Source organism: Salvia hispanica, chromosome 2 (assembly GCF_029641045.1).
Source record: "Salvia hispanica isolate PSC_SH4W2 chromosome 2, Shi_PSC_v1, whole genome shotgun sequence".
In the NCBI taxonomy this organism is placed as follows: domain Eukaryota; kingdom Viridiplantae; phylum Streptophyta; class Magnoliopsida; order Lamiales; family Lamiaceae; genus Salvia; species Salvia hispanica.
In genome coordinates, this window is record NC_142693.1 from 62133043 (window position 1) to 62153780 (window position 20738).

The 20738-nt window shown below is 33.5% G+C and overlaps 4 protein-coding genes and 1 long non-coding RNA gene across 6 annotated transcripts; 2 read left to right on the forward strand and 3 right to left on the reverse strand.

Moving 5' to 3' along the window:
* Window positions 1-382: 382 nt before the first annotated feature.
* LOC125204198 (uncharacterized) lies at window positions 383-3143 on the forward strand. Its single transcript, XM_089065262.1, has 5 exons — window positions 383-498; window positions 901-940; window positions 1053-1197; window positions 2176-2382; window positions 2923-3143. The coding sequence occupies exons 1-5, from the start codon at window positions 383-385 to the stop codon at window positions 3036-3038; spliced, it is 624 nt and encodes a 207-aa protein (XP_088921388.1). The 3' UTR covers window positions 3039-3143.
* A 518-nt stretch (window positions 3144-3661) lies between these two features.
* On the reverse strand, window positions 3662-7675 carry LOC125201086 (protein NLP6-like). Of its 2 annotated transcripts, XM_048099003.2 has the most exons (6): window positions 6956-7675; window positions 6795-6845; window positions 5520-6716; window positions 5384-5449; window positions 4384-5284; window positions 3662-4287 (listed from the first exon to the last, which is right to left on the reverse strand). In XM_048099003.2, the coding sequence occupies exons 1-6, from the start codon at window positions 7592-7594 to the stop codon at window positions 3854-3856; spliced, it is 3288 nt and encodes a 1095-aa protein (XP_047954960.1). In that variant the 5' UTR covers window positions 7595-7675; the 3' UTR covers window positions 3662-3853. The 2 variants fall into 2 exon arrangements, with proteins under 2 accessions (XP_047954960.1, XP_088921581.1); XM_089065455.1 differs by lacking the exon at window positions 5384-5449.
* Window positions 7676-8323: 648 nt separating this feature from the next.
* LOC125217953 (ergosterol biosynthetic protein 28-like) lies at window positions 8324-10646 on the forward strand. The gene is made up of 3 exons (XM_048119537.2): window positions 8324-8592; window positions 9654-9860; window positions 10366-10646. Exons 1-3 carry the CDS (start codon window positions 8478-8480, stop codon window positions 10431-10433), a joined length of 390 nt encoding a protein of 129 aa, XP_047975494.1. The 5' UTR covers window positions 8324-8477; the 3' UTR covers window positions 10434-10646.
* A 1525-nt stretch (window positions 10647-12171) lies between these two features.
* On the reverse strand, window positions 12172-13252 carry LOC125200945 (EPIDERMAL PATTERNING FACTOR-like protein 2). Its single transcript, XM_048098829.2, has 3 exons — window positions 12965-13252; window positions 12817-12842; window positions 12172-12636 (listed from the first exon to the last, which is right to left on the reverse strand). Exons 1-3 carry the CDS (start codon window positions 13032-13034, stop codon window positions 12376-12378), a joined length of 357 nt encoding a protein of 118 aa, XP_047954786.1. The 5' UTR covers window positions 13035-13252; the 3' UTR covers window positions 12172-12375.
* A 3343-nt stretch (window positions 13253-16595) lies between these two features.
* LOC125190683 (uncharacterized) lies at window positions 16596-18732 on the reverse strand. The gene is made up of 3 exons (XR_007170952.2): window positions 18570-18732; window positions 17059-18429; window positions 16596-16981 (listed from the first exon to the last, which is right to left on the reverse strand). It is a non-coding gene; the product is annotated as an uncharacterized LOC125190683 (long non-coding RNA).
* Between the last annotated feature and the right edge of the window lie 2006 nt (window positions 18733-20738).

Sequence of the window (20738 nt, forward strand, 5' to 3'; positions counted from 1 at the left end):
TATGAGAAGAATAGTGATCAAGGAAGCCATTTTTTTGTTTATACAATTCTTTGACCTTGAGTAAGTATTTGTAAGGACACCCCCCATCCCTCCAATAGAGGGGGACAGGAGGTGTAAGGTAGTGGTTAAGGGAAGATAAGAATATTATTTATAGTAAGCTTTATATTGCAAGCCATTATGCTTGAGAATGAAATAATGTAGTTGGAACTTGGATTAATTGCTATAATTAAGTGTGACTTGATAAGTAGTTCAATGTGAGGCACATGGAATTAAGAGGAATTTTGGTTAGTTACTAGCTATCAGTGCACGCCGCCGAGCTCAGATCCGCAAAGAGGTCCTCCTTGCTGGAGGTGATTGGGAATTTGATTCAGAAAGGAAGGAGATGAAGATGAAGAGGAAAGGTCACAAGGTTGCTAGGTTGGCTGCTGAGAAGCGAGCCAATACTGCTCGACTGATGGAAGAGATGCCCAAGATGTTGGATGATTACAAGAAGAGAAGGTAGGAGAAGAAGATGAAAGCAGAAGAGAACGCTGCCAAGAAGGCGTTGAACGAGTAGCCCTTTCGGTTCATGGTATTAAAAACTGGTTTCACCTTGATGCTTTGTTAGTTCTTACATAAGTCTTTATGTTATAATGCCTTGTTGAGCTCTTAGGTCGTGCTTTTTAGATATTTGTTTTCTCTTCGGCCTCTGATGAATTGTTATGTCATATGCGAAAAAGGCGTTGAACTAGTGGATTCCTTCTTGTTCAGTATCTTGTTGAAATTCATGATTGCTTTGTTAGTTAGTTGCATATGTTGTTGAAGAACTTCCATTTTGATCGTTTTTGTTATGATGCTTCGATGAGCTCTTATTACATAAGAAGGTCTGAGCTCTTACATAAGTAGGTCTGTGCTTTTTAGATATTCGATGCTGACGAATAACAGGACATCATCTGTTGTAGTATGAACCATTTTCATGCTTTCATTTGTGATGTTTATGAAGTCGATTTTGAGGAAACAAATATAACTTTTGAGCAATATTGATGCTTGCTTCTATGTGTGTGGGATGACAGATTAATAGGGTGGTGGCTGATGCTGGTGGGCACTCTCCGATTAGTTTCGGTGTGGTTCGAATTCTTCGATATTTAGGCTCTTCGCCTCGCTGTTTACTCCAAAACCACCACTATGCTTCCTTCCTTGCTTTTCCTTTATTCATCAGTGATTAATGCAATCGATCAAATCATTGATCAATGGAAATTCACAGCACTCACTATTGTTTGCTAATTGGATTCGATTTGATTTTATTGAAGTAGATTTGAAGTTGTCGTGGTATTCCTCCTATGCTATACATGCATGCTGCATTGTTCATAATTAAAAGGATCTGTGTTATTTCTACATCGCACTTTCATGATTTTTTGTAGCGATTTAATTGTGAATAAATCTGTGTTAAATACAATGGTGGAGATTTGGGACTCTGTTTTTATCAGTATTTTGTTTTTGAATTTTAGCTGAGGATTGCAATTGGAATTACCGCTATTGGCAGTTGGTCATATCTGATTTTGAGTTTAGGATATTGGATTTACATTTGAGTGTAAGTATTGCTGAACAAGGTTTTAGTAATTTTTGTTTTTGAAAGTTTAAGCAAAATTTGAGAGAACAATATCTTGTTTAATTCCAAAATGTAAACAGAGGGAGAACATTTCTTTGAAAATTTGGAATTCACACACATATGTGAAAAGATAATCGTCAATTAACTAATTCAAGATCTGGTCCGTGTTATAGACGATAGAATAAATCCTATGAACACATTCCAGAGATACGGAATGGTTTCGTGTTAATCCGTGTTTCCATCACCAGTTAACTCGCCTTTGTACCCACAGAAGGTCTACAACTACTTGTCTATGTAACCAAAGTAGGCGAGTTTTCTCCTAGACCACGACCATCCTTTTTATGACGTGGCTTTATTTCCTCTAAGATTCAAGTTTTGTTACATTTCATTGCTTTTGATCCACATGAAGTTATGTTTAACTACACATGTTATGTCATTTAGTAACCGAGTTTAGAAATAACATATGCGTATGTTTTTTCTACCATTGTTGGCATTTAACACAAGATTCCTTTACTTGATTTTTCCTACAATTGTGTTTTGATATCATCTATTATCGTAACTTTGACATCTTTTGTATGGCATTGTAGTGACTGATGTTCATGGGCGCACGTTTGGAGTTTGGACATTGTTGACTTGCACTCTTTGCTATCTCTGTGCGTTCAACCTCGATAACAAGCCTCTGTATTTGGCCACATTTCTATCATTCATCTATGCGTTCGGCCATTTCCTGTCGGAGTATCTGATTTACCACACAATGGCTATGGGAAATCTGACAACTGTTGGCATCTTTACTGGTAATGCCCCCTGCTGATAAATACTATTGTTAACTGAAAATCAAGATTTATCATCACTCTTGTTTTAGAGACCATGATTGTTTATACTCATTTAGTTCGATATGAAAATAGAAATGAAAATCTGGAACATGCCTATCACACGGGGCACTATAAGAAACATTCGTGGATTCATTTAAATTGTTAGAACCAGATGCATGATGGTTCGTATGCGACTAGGATATGCAGTTTTGGCTGTTGTCAACTCGTCTTTCATTTTTTTTTATGGAACTCAGACAGACTAGAGAATACCTTTGCCTACTCCTATTAATCTCATACAGAGCTTCTTAAACTTTTAGTAACAAATAAGTTATCTATGATTATCTTTGAGGTTTCAGCATTGTTAGACGAAAAACGGTCATAGTCCAGTCTTGTTTTCTGGGTGGACGCCAACATCACAGGCACATTCGTGTATTCTAAGTCCGACTTTTTCATTTCCACCATGCAAATAGGATATTGACTCCTGTTTACGCGAGTTCACTTATTGCGTCCTCTTTTCTTCAGGAACATCAATTATTTTGATGCTGTTGCAGTGGAATTCACATCAACCAGCCAAGGCTAAGCCTCAGTCAGATAGATCATTGATTCTTCAATGCTTCGTGTGGGCAAAGGTAATCTAATTATTCATCCTTATCTGTAACAACTTTTGGACAAGTAGTTGTAAACCGTTTGTTGGAACAAAGGCGAATTAACTGGTGATGGAAACACGAATTAACACGAAACCATTTAATAGCTCATGAATCTCCTCAGAGGATCTATTCTAAACTCTACTACTCTACTCGACCAGATCTTGAATCAGTTCATTGAAGATTCTCTTTACACATATGTGTGGATTCCAAATCTTCAAATAAAGTGTTCTCCCTCTGTTGAATTTTAGGATATAAATTGCTATCAGCTCAAGAGAAATAGGAATCTCAAATTCTGCATAAACTTTAAAAGGAAAAATTAACCAATGTAGATCGGCTATGCTAACCTCTAAATCAGATATAGCCAACAGCGTATATTTCCAAGTGCAATCCTCAGCTAAAATTCGAAAACAAAATACTGATAAAACAAATCTCCACCGTTGTATTTTACACAGATTTATTCACAATAAAATCGCTACAAAAAATCATGAAAGTGCGATCTAGAAATAACACAGATCCTTTTAATTATGAACAATGCAGCATGTATAGCATAGGAGGAAGAACATTTATTTGAACAGAGGAAGAACATTTATTTGAAGATTAGAAACCGATACACATATGTATAAAGATAATCGTTAATGAACTAATTCAAGATCTGTTCGAGTAATAGATTGTAAAATACTGTAGATCCTATAAAGAGAAAGATACAAACAAAGTTTTGACAGAGCAGAATGTGTAAGCCAAATCAGTCCAGAAACTTACAAAGACGCTTGTTCATAAATGGATTGAAAGAAAAAAGTAGAGCTTAGTCATCGAACCAACAGTTGGATGAGTGTCTCGCCTTTTGTCGTTCGAGTCTTTGGACAGAGTTGCAAATCAACATCTCTGCTTATTAAAATCTCATCACCATCTTCATCCATGTATTTCAACTTGAAACTACCCATCTCCAGATTTAGACTCTTCGCCACTTCTTCACTAAGCTTTGCCAATCCTAATAATGATAGAGACAACTCAAATTTTATTATATCTTCTTTATACTTCACCTTTACAATCACCTTTCCCGTGTTTGTTTGTGTCACATTATCCAATGGATGCAAGTTGTCGGTTGATGGCAACATGTCTTGCTCTGAATCTGCAGCACTTTGTTCTCCAATAAGGGTTGGATTTTTCTTGTGTTGTATCCTATTTGGCCACCTCCGAATGCCATGTTCCCTGCACGCACGCTTTATTGTTGACCTTCCAACTGTAAGAACAAGTTAATACTCATTCACGTAAGTAGATAATCAACATTTTGTTTCATAACAGACTAAACCATATATAGGTTATACTATATACTGACCACCAAGCTCTTTTGCAACATCTTTTAGCTTCTTCCCAAAATGTGATTCGAGAACCTCAGTGCTAAGATTGAGAGAGTTTTTTCGCTTCTCTCTTTCTCGTGCATTGAAATATGAATCTTCAACGGGGCATTCGTTGGCGTGTTGTTCTTCTTCGGCATGATGGTACACATTTTGTTGTTCTTCATTGCATTCTTCTGCATGTTGTTCTTCTTCGATATGATGATACTCATTCGGTAGTTGTACTTCAGTGTGATGGCATCCTTTTAGATTGTACTGCACACTTTTAAATATGATTGGATACACACATGCTGGCTCTAATTCAGAGGAATCAAGTTTGTTTGCATCAGAAAATTCAATAACTTCAACCACCAGCTCTTCTCCTAGATGTTTCCCACATGCCAGCTTAAATGATCTTAATGCATGCTTTATTATTGGCAATAGAAGGCTCAAGAAGGACCCAACATCCATACGTGTTGCAGGACCTTGGTAGAGAAAAAACTCCATAACATAAACAAGGTTACCGGTATCTGAACTTTGCAAACAAATTGCAAAACAAACATCACGTCGATCCCTCATGTCATAGTGTGACATGGGGTGGTCAACTATGCTAAACTCACTTAAATTTGGACAAAAACATGATTTGTTTTCCGATGCCAATACCATCCCAATCATTCCTTTTCTGGCTTGAACATGAATCCCGTGAACTGAATTTGTAGCCATAGATTTCATGAAATCATTAGTAGAAAATGTCAGCTCCATGCAACTCCTGTTACTATTAGTAGTACCACCACAATCTCTCGTAGGGACCCAAACATTTGTCATATAGAGTTGGGGAATGACGTTGATTAGGATAAGGACATTACGGATTTCTCGCAAAGCTTTTTCCGTGCCATTGAAAATCTGATTAAAAAAAAAGAACAAATTAACTCGAATAAAGACATGCATACATACATGTTGGTGACAGATTTGCAAAGCTTAAATTGTACTATTAAAGCATACATTGGCAGGTTCATTTGCTAAGAATCTCGGGTGGTAGTCTATGTGAGTCGAGCATAGTTTTGTTGCCTGCATTGGCAGGTACATTGTTTTCACAAAGACTAAATAATAATAATTCAAAAATGACAAGAGATAGTACCTTCATTAGTTTTTCGATGATTGGAAGGTCAGAATGATAAAATCCTAGGAACTCTAGCACACCCACAATCTTGTGATTTCCTATACCTTCATTCTCAAATACGGGTAAAACCAAGTATCCTCGATTGCAACAAACCATAGCAAAGTTTCTCATTGGAAATTCTTCTCTAGTGTAGTAGAAGAGATCGGGACTAATTTCAGGATGTTTGAATCTGAAGACACGTCCAGGGGGTCCGAGTTCATCTTGTTTGGCTTCGTCATCAACAAAATAGTAATTTTCCATACATTGTTTCCTAAAGGAAGCTACACCCTTTGCAAGATAGCTAACAGCATAAGGTTGATATAAAGTTTTCAGACAACACCTACCATTCTCCATTTTGGGCGCCCAAAATTGGACTATCCAATTATTGTGTTTCGAAGATTTTGTTGCTATTTTCTCCATTAAACCTTCCATCTTCATCTTGACCAACCACGAGTTACTTTCAACATGTTCTTCGCATACGCTTTGTTCAGCTGGCAAGCAAAAAATCCATCCTTTGTCCGTACCCGTAGAGGAAGGTTTTAGGTAACATGAGTCGATCGTCTTCAAGTATGTTGTCACATCTAACTCCAAAAAGTTTTGCTTGTAAGACTTGATCAAACTGAAAGTATCGATTGACTCGCATTCAATTGCATTCGGCCTTACATATTCCTCTAGAAGTTGTTTTCCAGAGACAAACATTACACTCACACTCTTGAGATTGATCTCTAGTATCCTTAAGAGCAAGTGTAGAGAATGATCATCTCGTGTATACTTTGCTCGAAGAAAAAATTGAATGACGCAATACAAGTTATTGTCATTGCTCTTATGAGAAACTGCAATAAAATGGGACATCCTAGCCCGTTGGACATAGTGGGCCGTTGAATTTTCAGATATGGTGAGACCACATAAAGTTGAATGGAAACTGTGAAGATCTATTTGAAGATTGTGAAATTCACAAGCTTCAAGATAGTCATGCATATCAACATCAATATCAGACCACGAATTGAATATCTTAGTTTGAGAATCTATGAAGGATACCATCTCCATGCAACATAAGTTGGTGAATATGTTAACACACTGCTTGTTACAAGGGATCCAAACTTGTGCCAGATATATTCGCGGGATTGTCGCCATAACCAATTCAAGTACCTGTGATATTTCACTTCCAGGCTGCCTCTGCTTATATGAAGGTTACGAAATGAGAAACTGCAGTCACTGAAATTGTTCATTTTAATCAATCAGTACTATGTTTACCATTTCTTTTGTAATAGCAATGGATTTGTGATTGGATCTCAACCCTGCGAACTGATGCATGAGTATTGAATTAACATGTTATAAATGACGATAAAGCGCAACTCAATTGGCAAGTAAGACGCTAACATGTTATAATTAATTGGTTGAAGGAAATAAGGTACCTGCAGTGCTCCATCCAGCACAGATAGCAAATGATTCATCTTATGAAGAGAATTATATCTTTGAAAGATCTCCAACACACCGTAGAATTGAAATGTGTGGGAATCAAATAGAGGCAGTGCCATGTAAGCTCTGAAACCGCAGCGAGCAGCTTCATCCCGCATCGGAAATTCATGGGTGGAGTATAGTCTTAGATCCGGTGTGGATTCGGGTAGCCTGTTCCGGTACACCCATCCCACGCCTCCAAGCTGCTTCTCATCATCTCCTCCGGCAACATACTCCTGATTGATACATAGCTTCCGGAGCCTACATAATCCCTTGTTGAGACTTGTAACATAAAAAGGAAGGTGTGAACAAGAGAGATGGTGATGGCTCCCTTCCACTTTCACGACTCTCCAAAATTGCATCAAACAATGGAAGTGTACCATCCAATTTCTTGAAGATGCAATGAATCTGAGCAGAGACATGATCTTGAGTTGGCTTAATGGTGTCTCATACAAAACCCATCCTCCTGCTAATTCCTCATGTATCAAATCCTCTTCTCCCAAATTCGGCTTGAAATCTGTTATTGAAGAATACCAGGCAAACCAATCGTCTCCGCCGCTTAAGATTGACAACACACCTCTGCGTTCATCATCCATCTCAAACTCAATGATTGAGAGAAAGTGTTTTGAAAGTGAAAAATGGTTGTAAATATCTGTAATGCTTTAAACAATTGGGTGGGAGTTGAATTATTAAATCCATACTTATCAGTCAACTATCATACTCCGCCTATATGTCTACTCATATATTATTATTGTTATTGTTATTATTATTTCAGGAAATATAACGTGTAGCCTATTCAAATGCTATTGTTTATCAGTTTGATAAATCTACTCAACCGAAAAAAATTCAAGCATGCATTGCACTAATTTATCCTAGTCAATTTTTTTTCCTGAAATTGGCCTTTTGCATTTTTTATTTTTCAAAATATTTTATAAATCTATTCTTTTATATTATAGTATGATTACATGATACTATTCGTGATACTATCTTTGCACACATTTCAAAAAACAATTCCAGCTAAAGTCCATAAAATTTGGTTGCTTTATGTTACATCAACTCCATGTCTCTTTACTATTGGGCTTGACAAAGCCCAATAGACACGGATTTTCAATTTAGTCCAGATTAATATTTTTAAGTCTTTTTAAGAAACTTTAAATAAGTGTTTAATGTACAAAAATGCTTAAAACATTATATTTCAAATCATATAGTCATATAATTTGGACTTCTAATTAGATTTTTTTAGTTTTATTCGCATTTTTTTTTAGTATAAAAGTTTTGAATTGTGGTTATTATATTAGTAAAGCCTTTTTATTCGAAAAAAGATGCTTTCTCTCTAACTTGAGCTTTGCTCGGTGGAAATTGCGGAAGAAACAAAACAGGACGACGCCGTTTTATGCATTGCGGTGGCTGAAGTGTGTTTTTTCTGTGAATCACAGACATTGAATCTCTCACTCCAAAAAAAGCAGCTGAGTGAGAGAGATGAAGTTGGTAGGGTGGTGGCTGATTTTCGTGGGCACTCTCCGATTAGTTTCGGTGTGGTTCGGATTCTTCGATATTTGGGCTCTTCGCCTCGCCGTTTACTCCAATACCACCAGTATTATTATGCTTCCTTCCTTGCTTTTCCATTATTCATCAGTGATTAATGCAATCGATCAATTCATTGATCAATGGAAATTCACAGCACTCACTATTGTTTGCTAATTGGATTCGATTTGATTTTATTGAAGTAGATATGAAGTTGTCGTGATATTCCTCCTATTCTATACATGCTGCATTGTTCATAATTAAAAGGATCTGTGTTATTTCTAGATCGCACTTTCATGATTTTTTGTAGCGATTTTATTGTGAATAAATCTGTGTAAAATACAATGGTGGAGATTTGGGACTCTGTTCTGTCAGTATTTTATTTTTTGAATTTTAGCTGAGGATTGCACTTGGAAGTTGGAACTATATGATGTTGGCTAATACTATCTGATTTAGAGTTTAGCACAGTGGATCTACATTTCAGTGTATGTATTGATGAACAACGCTTTAGCAATATTTTCTTTTAAAGTTTATGCTAAATTTGAGAGAGCAATATCTGGTTTTTGTGGTTTCCTTTTTCTTTAGAGTTAATTGAAACTATAACCTGAAATATAAACAGAGGGAGTGAAGATTTCAAACATATGTTTAAAGATAATCATCAATGAACTAAGTCAAGATCTGGTTGAGAAATACTAGTTTGTAGAAGAATAGAATCATCCTATTAAGAGATTCCTGAGACACCAAATGGTTTGTGTTAATTCGTGTTTCCATCGCCACTTCACCAGTTAACTTTGTGCCTATAAACGGTTAACAACTAGTACTTGTCTATGTAACAAAAATAGGTTAGTTCTCCTAAACCATGGTCTTTCTTTTTCGCCTAGCTCTATTGTCTCCAAAATTCAAGTTTTCCTACATTTCATTGCTTTTGATCAAAATGAAGTTATGTTTAACTACACATGTTATTTCTATGCAGATCTACATACAATGTGGATACATTTATTTTTTCCTATGTGTATATGTTTTCTCTGCCATCGTTGGCATTTAAAACAAGATTTTGTTGCTTGATTTTCCAAAATTGTGTCTTGATCATCTCTTATCATAACTTTGACCATCTTTTCTATGGCATTGTAGTGACTGAAGTTCATGGCCGCACTTTTGGAGTTTGGACACTCTTGACTTGCACTCTTTGCTATCTCTGTGCATTCAACCTCGATAACAAGCCTCTATATTTGGCCACATTCCTATCCTTCATCTACGCATTCGGCCATTTCCTGTCGGAGTATCTGATTTACCACACAATGGCTATTGGAAATCTAACAACTGTTGGCATCTTTGCTGGTAATGCTCCCTGTTTGTAACTTGATGTATACACCATTAACTAAAGATCAAGATTTATCATCACTCTTGTTTAGAGATCATGCCATAAGCTTTCCTCTTGCGTTTGTTTATATTTAGTTCCATATGAAAATAGAAATGAAAATCCGGAACATGCCTATCACAGGACACTATAAGAAGTATTTTGGATTTATTTAAAATGGCAAAACCAGAGGCGTGATGGTTCTAATGTAATTGCCAATTAGGATATGCAGTTGTGGCTGTTATCAACTCGTCTTTCATTCTTATTTGGAACACAATTGCCTACTCCTATTAATCTTATATAGGGATTCGTATAACTTTTAGTTACAAATAAGATATCTACGACTATCTTTGATATTCCAGTCTTGCTTTTCTGGGTTGACACCAACATCACAGGCACATTCATGTATTCTAAGTCCAATTTGTTCGTATGATATTGATGTCTGTTTACACAACGACCTAACTCATTATGTTCTCTTTTCCTCAGGAACATCGATTGTTTTGATGTTGTTGCAGTGGAGTTCACATCAACCAGCCAAGGCTAAGCCTCAGTGAGATAGATCGTTGATTCTTCAATGCTTCGTGTGGGCAAAGGTAATCTAATTATTCTTTCGAAAACATTGCATACCAATTGTAGTGATGTTCATCATCCTATCTGTAACAATTTTTGAGCTGTTCTTCTTTGTATTTTGTCCATGACTCTCTGCACAAATCAGCTCCTTACTGTATCTGATTTTCTGTTGATTAATCTAAGGAAATTTTATTTAATTAATGCTCTTACAAATTGCTTAATCATTAAATTTTAATAACAATAAAAAATGAAATACAAGCTGAAATAAAACTCCTTAGAATTTATTACTATTAATTTACATTTTCTTAGAATTCACACGTACCAAATAAATTTTTTTATTGTTAACTTAATTCACATATGCTGAATAATTCACATATGTCAATTGATGTGGTGATTAACATTATCAATGGGTAATCAAATGTGAAGTATGTAACCATTGGATATTAAATAGGAATACTGTAGTGAACTTCTTTTTATAGTATATGGATTTAGAAAGAATATTTTATAGCTAGCTACTCAATTGAAACAGTGACAATGATATGCTACACTATACTTTAAAAATTTTCAGAAGAAATTCATGCAATACTATAAAGTTGCGTGAAAATCGGAATTCACATGCTTCTATATTGAATATCTCATCTTACTTTTACCAAACGATTTGTTAAAAATTGGCATACAAATACTATACTTTCTCCGTCCCATTTAAGATAACACGTTTTCCTTTTTGTTTGTCCCAATTGAGATGACACATTTCCTTTTTTGGAAACTTTCTCTTTCTAATTAATACATCCAACCACTTTTTCCCACTCCTATTAAAATATTCTTCTCTTTTTCTCTCTCTATTTTAATACTTACACCTACCCTTTCTCTCTCCAATTAAACACATTAATCAATAACTCCTAAAATCTCGTGCCGGCCAAGAAATGTGTCATCTTAGACGGGACGGAGTGAGTACGAAATAGTTGCAATACAGTGATTTTTAATGAGTTTTGATTTGTAAATGTAAAATATTTGTTGTGGCAGTATACACGTTTGGTTCAATGTCTTTTCCATAACTCATTTTCCCATGATGTGGAGTGGCTCCCCATATCTCCTTTATTTATTGGTGGAATTAAACATAAACAGTTTTTTTGTGTGGTTTTTTGGATTTGAGACTCAAAACCTCCACTACAATATTTTGGATTTGGGGACTGAAAATCTTGTAAAATACGAAAAGCAGAACCTACAGAAATCAACAGTGCTCTGCTCTCGTAATTAATTCTCTTTTTTTGCTTTGGAATTGTCAAACCCTGTTACCTCTCTTTCTTTTATCCTTTTTTTAGTGAAATATGTCCATAGTCATTCCTCTACAAATTCAACAAAATACAAATGATTGTAGAATTGTAGCATTCAGTGTGTTATATAGTCACAAAAATTGTAGTTGCATTTATACAAAAAATTGTACTTCTACTTTCAAAAATTGTAGTAGTTGCAGATTATAATGGGATTAAATACAGTACATTAGAATTTTCTGATTGTTAATATAGTACTTACTCATTATTAGAAGACTGACTGTGATATATATCCTGTTATCCAAGATATTTACATAGGAGTGGTATATAAATTATCGTACATCAAACTATATAGTAGTAAAAGAAAATTAACTCAAATGCTCTATTGAAACACGCTCTAATCACTAACTTGATTAATAAATCATAGCTATAGCCTCCCCTAAAATTCAGTAATGTGTATTCCATCAAAAATAAAATCAAAGGATAAAACAAATTACAAATACCATGGCAAAAATTGAGTCATCACATATCATAACCAAGCACAACACAACATTCCCTCTGTACACAAGGATTCATTACACTTCACAGGTTGCAAAAAAAGAAATTATCATGCCAAAAAAAATCAATAATTAATGTGGTAGTATGGGGAAAAAACCTATGGGTTAAAGATGAAATTCCCACATTTACACTTCCAACACATTGGCTTGTACCCTGAGACACCATCCCCTCTTGAATATTCAACTGTATTTGCTGCAATTTTCCCAAATATTTGTGAATCCAAGAATTTCTTAGCTGGTGCAATTGGAACTTGCACTGCCTCACACTTCCCACAATTCCTACATCTGTTTTCACATCTTGGTGGCCTTGATCCTATCACTCCCCTCATCATTCTTGCTCCAATTTCTTCATTTTTCACCTGAATTTATCCAACAAGAAATCAAAATTATTAGAGCTAAATGCAAAAAATTCACTCAAAATGACACATTTTCCATTTTCTTTATTCATTAATTACACTAAATAACACTATATAAAATAACACTATATAAAATCCCGTAACGAAATAGAACTAATGTAGTAGTATATGTATAAATCTTACCATGTCATTATTGGGGAATTGTCTACCTGATTAAACATGCAAAGAGAGAGAGATAAGTCAATAAAACTTTTTCTTGATTTTGTATGATAAAAGATTAAAAGTGAAGAATGTGAATATGTAAAAACTATACATATATATACAAATATACCATGAGCAATGAAGATGAGGAGAAATGCAGAAGCAAGAAGGATTATTGGGATGGAATTCATGCAGGCCATTGTTGATGAAGAGAAAAGCTCTAGAGAGAAAAAGAAGCCATGGTTTTGAAATTGTGAAAAAGGGAGTTGAGAAAAAGGGTGGAAAAGGGAAAGACGATATGTGAGATTTGTTCCTCGATTAATGAGCCCAGATTATGTGAGGATGAGATGAGAGAGAGTGGTGTGTCTGTGTTTGTGCAGAAAAGTGAACGGATGTGTACATGTAATGGAACAAAGAAAGGGTTAAGCAACCATAGCTTTATTATATTTGGGGCTTTTCTGAAATTTATTTGTGATGTACGGATTAGGGTGAGTATTTACGGTGTACTCCTTCCATTCTATTGCAATGGAGGTATTTCTTTCGTCATGCAATTTTAAAAAAAAATTGTGTTAAGTAAATTAGGTAAAAGAAGGATAAAATGGGAAAAAAAAAAGATAGAGAGATGAAGATAAAGTGAAATAAGTGAGAAGAAATGCGTTGACTTTTACTAAAAGAATATTACTTTACTACTATAGGGACGTAATTAAAATGTCAAAATGACTCCGTTGTGGAATCGATGGGGTATGTTTTAGGAAATTGAAAGTGAGATGGTAATTGTGCTTGGCTTGATTTGGGGATTTAGCTAGGTTCTAGAGTTAATTGAGACATGACTTGAATTACTCTCCGTTAAGTATTTAAATAGCCTCCAATTAAAAAAAAAATAACTTTTTGTCTCTACAATCAAAATTAAACAAAAATAAATTATAAAACTCAAATTTGTTAGCAAGTATCTCAAAACAATTTTTTTGATAAAATTATAACATCCGTAAAATTCATTAGTGGACATCTCCGCATATGAGCTAAACGTTATGTAGAAAACGACACGGAAAAACATCGATAATATAGTGAGATAATTGTGAACAAATTCAAACATTATAAAAATAAAGTTCACATATTTGACAATTTAGGCTTTAAATATAGTGTATAATAATTTAAAGAAATTGATATGAGAAAGGGACATGTGAGTGAGTATTAGTGCAGGGTAAGGTGCGGTGGGACTATATATTATTCGCTTTCATTTTCCATTGATTCTAACTCTTCATTCTGTCTCCCTCGTATCAGCGTATGTAACACTGTTGAAATTGGTTTTTCATCAGATTTTTGTACCTATTGCTTATTTGTACTATTATTGCATTTATTTTCTTTTAATTAATTAATTAATTTATGAAAGAGTGTTGATATAAATATAGGTGTAGCCTGCAAATGTAGTGTGTAGGTAGGGGCAATGCAACTCTCCAAATCCACGCCATTATTCATTGCTTTCGTCACAAACTAATCCTACAATTATTTAAAGTTCCCATACTTCAATACTTGAACATTTTTATTCGATTTATTTGCAAATTTACGCATCTCTAGTGTAATCTCCTTCCTCTCAATACAGTATTATTCTTTATAAATGATTATACATTAAATTTTATTAATTAGATTAATGTAAATCATAAATAAATTGTCTAAATTTTAATTGTGTAAATTAGATTCAAAAATCAGGTTTTAATCCCGTAAATTGGATCCATATTTTTATTGTGTTGTTATCGTGTCGTGTTAATCCAAATTATATTGTGTCATGTGCAAATTGTGTTCTAGTTTGAAAATAGCAGTTCATATTCATATTCAGATTGATAATCACTTTAACAGATCGCGTTCAAGTTAAGCTTTAATTATGGATTTGATCATTATCATATAAACGTCAATGTTTGAACAATAAAATAAATAAAGATGAATACTACTACAGTGTTAAATTTATTCAACCATATTATTATCAATTAAAATAAAAATATACTCCGTATTTGTTTTCAACGGTAGTATAAATAAAAAAACAACTGTTTAATATCGCACATTTTCATGAATTGAGAGGAAATATTTTATGAATAGTGTCCATATTATAGCTAGACAATACACTACTTTTGGTTGTAAAATATGCAAGGGAGATACCTCAAATACTAGAAATTTTATCGTTTTAGCAAAAATGTTTTTTTATTTATCGATAACTAATTATGTCATGTGGGAGATATAGGTGATCAGAGTGGACGCAACGATGATGAAACTACACAATAATTATGTACATTTCCAACTGAAAACCCCATATGCGTATGTCAGCATTCAATAGATAGAATAGGTAATTGTATGTGACAAGTAATGTGTCGATGTACACTAATCATATCCTACTCATAAGTCATAACTAGAAAAATTTATATATCCAAGTGTAAAAGTTATTTCAATGGATTAGGTGTAAAAGCATTGAAATTGTACTTGCAAATCCTTAAAGACAATAAAAGAAAACGAAAAGACAGAGAGATGTTATTTTTAATTTTTATCATCATAAACCCTATATGTCTAAGCCCAATTTCCCATATGTCCACACATTAATTCTATTACGACATTTTTCGGGAACTAGCGACTCACTTAAAAGTTAAAAGTACTCCTTATATTTTTCCCTCCTTTCCGTAGTAATAGGGACGTTTTTCTATTTCCGTCCGTTCCATAGTAATAGAGTCATTTCTCTTTGTAGTAAAAAGTGGAGTAACATATTTTTCCACACCTACTTTACTCTTTATTACTCCCTCCGTCCCGGCTAAGATGACACATTGCTTAGCCGGCACGGGGTTTTAGGAGTTATTGGTTAAATTGTTTAATTGGAGAGAGAGAAGGTGAGTGTAAGTATTAAAGTAGAGAAATAAAGAAAGATGGATATTTTAATAGGAGTGAGAAAAAGTGATTGAGTGTATTAATTGGAGAGAGAAAGTTACCAAAAAAGGAAATGTGTCATCTTAGTTGGGACAAACTAAAAAGGAAAACGTGTCATCTTAAGCAGGACGGAGGGAGTACTTTTTTCTCTCTTCATCTCTCTACCTTTTTCATTTTTCACTTTATTCTCTCTTTACTTAACTCACCTAACACAATTTTTTTTAATCTCCGTGCCGAAAAACTTTGCCTCCATTACTATAGAACGGAGGGAGTACTAAAATTAATACTCCCTCCGTCCTATAAAAGATGTCACACTTTCCTTTTTAGTTTGTACCTACAAAAGATGTCATATTTTCCTTTTTGAAAAAAGTTCTCTCTCACATAAATATAAAAATTATATTTTCTATCTCCATTTAACACACAAAACAAAACTTCCTAAAATCTCGTGTCGTCCCTCAAGTGTGACATTTTTTATAGGACGGAGGAAGTAGAAAGTAGTAAGGACAAACTATATTAAGTAGTACTATATGAAATAGTGAAAGGGTAAACATTGTAAAAGTTGGACAAGCTATAAAACTTATTCTAAAAATTACAAAGTTTGGCATATTTTATTAATTTTAAAGATCGTTAAAAATCATGAAGTTTGATAGTATGAGAACCTTATTGGGGATCAAATTTTACACTTTGGATTAACTTACTCTAGTTAGAATTTTTTTACACTAAACTATCTCTAGGTAGATGTCCCCAATAAATGAAGGATATGTTTAGACTGAGTTAGATACTACAATTCATGCCTCTAAATTTTAACAAGGAGCGAGCTTGACATATCTTAGATCGTCTACAGAGCAATAGATTAATTTAATTCTCACATAAGAAATTACCTTTTCAACAAAATTAACAGTAGTTGTTAAACTGGAAGTGGACAATCATATGTTGTATATATCACATTAGCAGGCAAAAATCACCATTACTTTAGTAACTCATTCCTCGTTGGCTCGAGAAAACAATACTCCATATGTTACACGATCACGTGATATTGTCCGATTACTTGCCTGAATCGTGGTGTAGGCGAGAGGCCCTTGTATACTTGTACTGAAACCTATGTAAAACCTGTCATGGTTGCAACCAATCTGAGAAAAAATGATATACTTAAAGAGATCATGATGGTTAGAATAAAACAAGGATACGATCAAAACTGGTGGTTGCATAGGCCACGCGCCTTATGAACGACTGCAATGCAAATCTGGAACGACATCAAGGATCACGGAGTTTCAGTAGTTTTATATAAGAATTCAACACTTGGAAGAAAAGGCGACTCACAAGTGACATGAACTTGATCATCAGAATTCAGAATCATTGGTCATCTGAAGCAGAAGAGGAGGAGGACTCCCGTTGTTGTTGTCCTTCAAGAATAAGTGCTTCCCTGTCCTGCGCAGTATTTCTCAAGCATGCAACCGCTTGGAGAAAGCAAACGATTCGAGCATAGAAGCAATCTAAATGACCGATCAAATGATCAAGTACAAGGCATGTGATATGCAATAGAATTTCTCAGAAAGAGAAGATAAATCTACACAAGAGATGCATAATTTAGATCATGCATATATCAAGTACACATTGTCGAAAGCAATCCAGCAAATTTTCGAGGCCAACTGATGCATAAGACGGTCCAAGAAAATTGCAATAAATCCATTCTGAGAGAAAGAGAAGACACCTAACGAGAACAACCTGTCTGCGACCTCTAGCTCAAAGATGAGGTGTTGCGGAGGTCACGAAATTCATAGGTTTAAGTCCACCTATTATCCCTCTTGTTTCTCTTCTAAAGGGGATTTTCTAAGCTCACGTCTTCTCAAGATTTGAATGACGAACAACAACAGAAATCACCTTGATATTCAGTCATTAAAACGATGATTTAAGCTGTATTTCTAAAGGAGATTTTGATCTAGTGAAGGCTCTAGTGAACTAGTCACGTATGCTTGATGGATAAAAGGTGAAAACAAGAACTAAGTTGATCATATATTGATGATTCATGAGGAGATTACGATATATAATGAAAAAAGACTCTTTCGTAGGATACAAACAGACCACATCGGTTAATCTCTTTCCTATAGCATCAACTCCACCGAGTGTCAACATTGTAGAATTGGATTCACAGCCTAGATATAGCAACTTGATTTGAAACATTTCTGATAACATTTAAAACCTTTGGCTTCATTCATCTACTTTCTAGCCATGACAGCAAAACAAGTTTTGTTTGAAAGAATAAAATAAACATAGCTTCAGAATTTTGATTAATTAAGGTCTATCTAGTACAGAATTATATAATCCCATAAGCATTATAAAAATGTGCGTTTTTCCATGCTCGAGCAATAGAGTTAAACACTATGTTACCACAGAGACTAGTACTTACACATTGAGGCATTGTTAACTACAAAATCAAGAGTCAAGACACATAATTTACCACATTCACTAAGCTTTGAGGCCTTCGACATCAAAACTAAACTATAACCAGCTAACATGATCAAGAATTTGCAGCTTGTTTGATGATAATGAGCAACAATCGCAACAAATTAGTAATAACATCAAACAAAAGAAAAAGCGATATTAAACAACATTCACACTCACAATGCACTACGTCTTCACTAGGAAAAGCCTTCACAAATTGCCTCACTGCATATCTCCAGTTTTTGAGCACTGCACAGATTTGAAGCAACAATCGTGTTAGATTAGCCAAAAAATCATTACTCTGAAAGCATAAACATAGCAAAATCAAAACAGTCATTTCATCAAACAATTTAACTACAACTGACTAAACATTCTCTATAACATCAAACCTTCCAAGAATTCCGTTGACCATAATCCATCTCTAATTTCGTGATTTTTTGCTATCCCGCAGCCTCTATATCATCCTTTGTAACAGAAAATTGACAATTCTTTGCAATTATTTGAAACCTATTAAATTTATTTATTGATTATATTGGATATTGTTATTAGTTAAACAAATTCTCAAAGGCAAAAAGGTTATGATCGACCTCCAGAAATGGAGTGTTTTTAATAAAATTACTAGAAATAAATTGCGTGTAAGGTTTATTTTGTTAAGTAATTTTGTATTTATTTTTACTACACAAATTAATTCTACTTATTTTTATATTTATCAACTTCTATATTAGTCCATATATAGATTTCTTTAATAATATTTTAGTATCTACTCCATATTTTTTAGTACTACTTTTTAAATTTAATTAATTAGATTATTTTCAGTAAATGAAAGTTATAATACCAAAAATCATACTACTTTTTAAATTTAATTAATTAGATTATTTTCAGTAAATGAAAGTTATAATACCAAAAATCATGAAATATCTATAGTTAGCTCAGTATAACTAATGTAGTTTATTTAGAAAAGTGATAATATAACTCGTTAATAATAAGCAATAGTAATATAGTCGTATGCACTAACTTCAGTTTTCAAGTACAAAACCAAGAAATTAAAAGCTAAAAATTAAGAAATATCTGAAAAATATTATACTTCGAGCTAACTCCAAATAAACCAAAATGAGCACCACGGAATCAAACAACTTGACGAAGAACTCTAGATCAAGATAGCAACCATAAAGCAAGTATGATGGCAAACGAGATCAAGAACGCATAATAGACACACCTATAAGTCCATATCATCCCAACAAAATCTTTTTTATAATTCTAAAACATTATCTAATTTTTAATATTAGTATGAATCATTGTACAAAAGCATATATTATCATAACGAAACGTAGAAAAAATATTAAGTACTATATCGAAGTCTTAACTCAAATTTTTTAAATATGTAGCTTCTACTAAAATAAATTTATGCATCCCTCCATGGGCACAGTAAGATACTAAGATGTTTTAGTTGATATTAAGCATATTATTATGCGTTTGCGTATGATTTGAAGTTAGGTTTGTTGTGAGGATATGTTAGGTAAAAGCGGAACATAATCTTTATAATGGAATTCCTTTTAACTTCTCAACCAGATAATCTCGAATTTGACATATGTGGCTCATAAGCTTAAGATTATATTTCAAAGATTTAATTATTTCTTTGTAGAATTAATTCTCCAAAAGATGGATAATGCATCATCAATAAATCTTGAAATCAGAATACATTCGAATACAGTATTACTCGCTCCTTTTGTAATATAAATGGTCACATTATGGCCAGCCATAATCTAATTTTTAACAGAAACTTGAGCTCCCTTTCATCAAATTTAATGCACTTTGAAAGTATTAAAATTTTCAGGACTATTCTACCCTTTGTGTTAATTCATCAATAAATAATATTGTGAGATATACGTATACTTTCTTCTTATTTCCAGATTTTTATAATAAGAATTAACAGTATTATAGCATAGATATTATAATTAAATATTTAAATTTTATTACTATATATACGTACATGCTATAGTGTAGTGTCATGTTTTACACTAATAATTAAATAATAATACTAATAAAATATTTCATCTGTCCCATAAAAATATATGCACTTTTCATTTTCGTTCGTCCTGAAAAAATATGTGCATTCCATTTTTAGAAAATTATATCAATTTAATAATGTAAGTCTCACTATCCACTAACGCTACTTTAACTATGATTCTCTCCTCTCTCTTACTTTACTATATCATTCTTTTTATCTCTCTTACTTTACTAATTTTGTCTTAATTCTCGTGTCATACCTATTACCCTTATTTTTATGGGACTAAGGGAGTATAATATAAGTATATGATATAAGTAAAATACATAGTTAACACTTGTTAAGGATAATTTTAAATACTGTTACGACACTGTAATAAAATCAATAAGACAATATCAAAAAGATTAACAAATAATAATAATTATTGTTATAACATTTAATTGTTTAAAATAATACTACTATTAATTTACAAATTTCATATGATTAGGGCACTATCATATTTTGATTTTATCAATTACTTTTAAAAATATGAATTATAATAATATGATTTTAT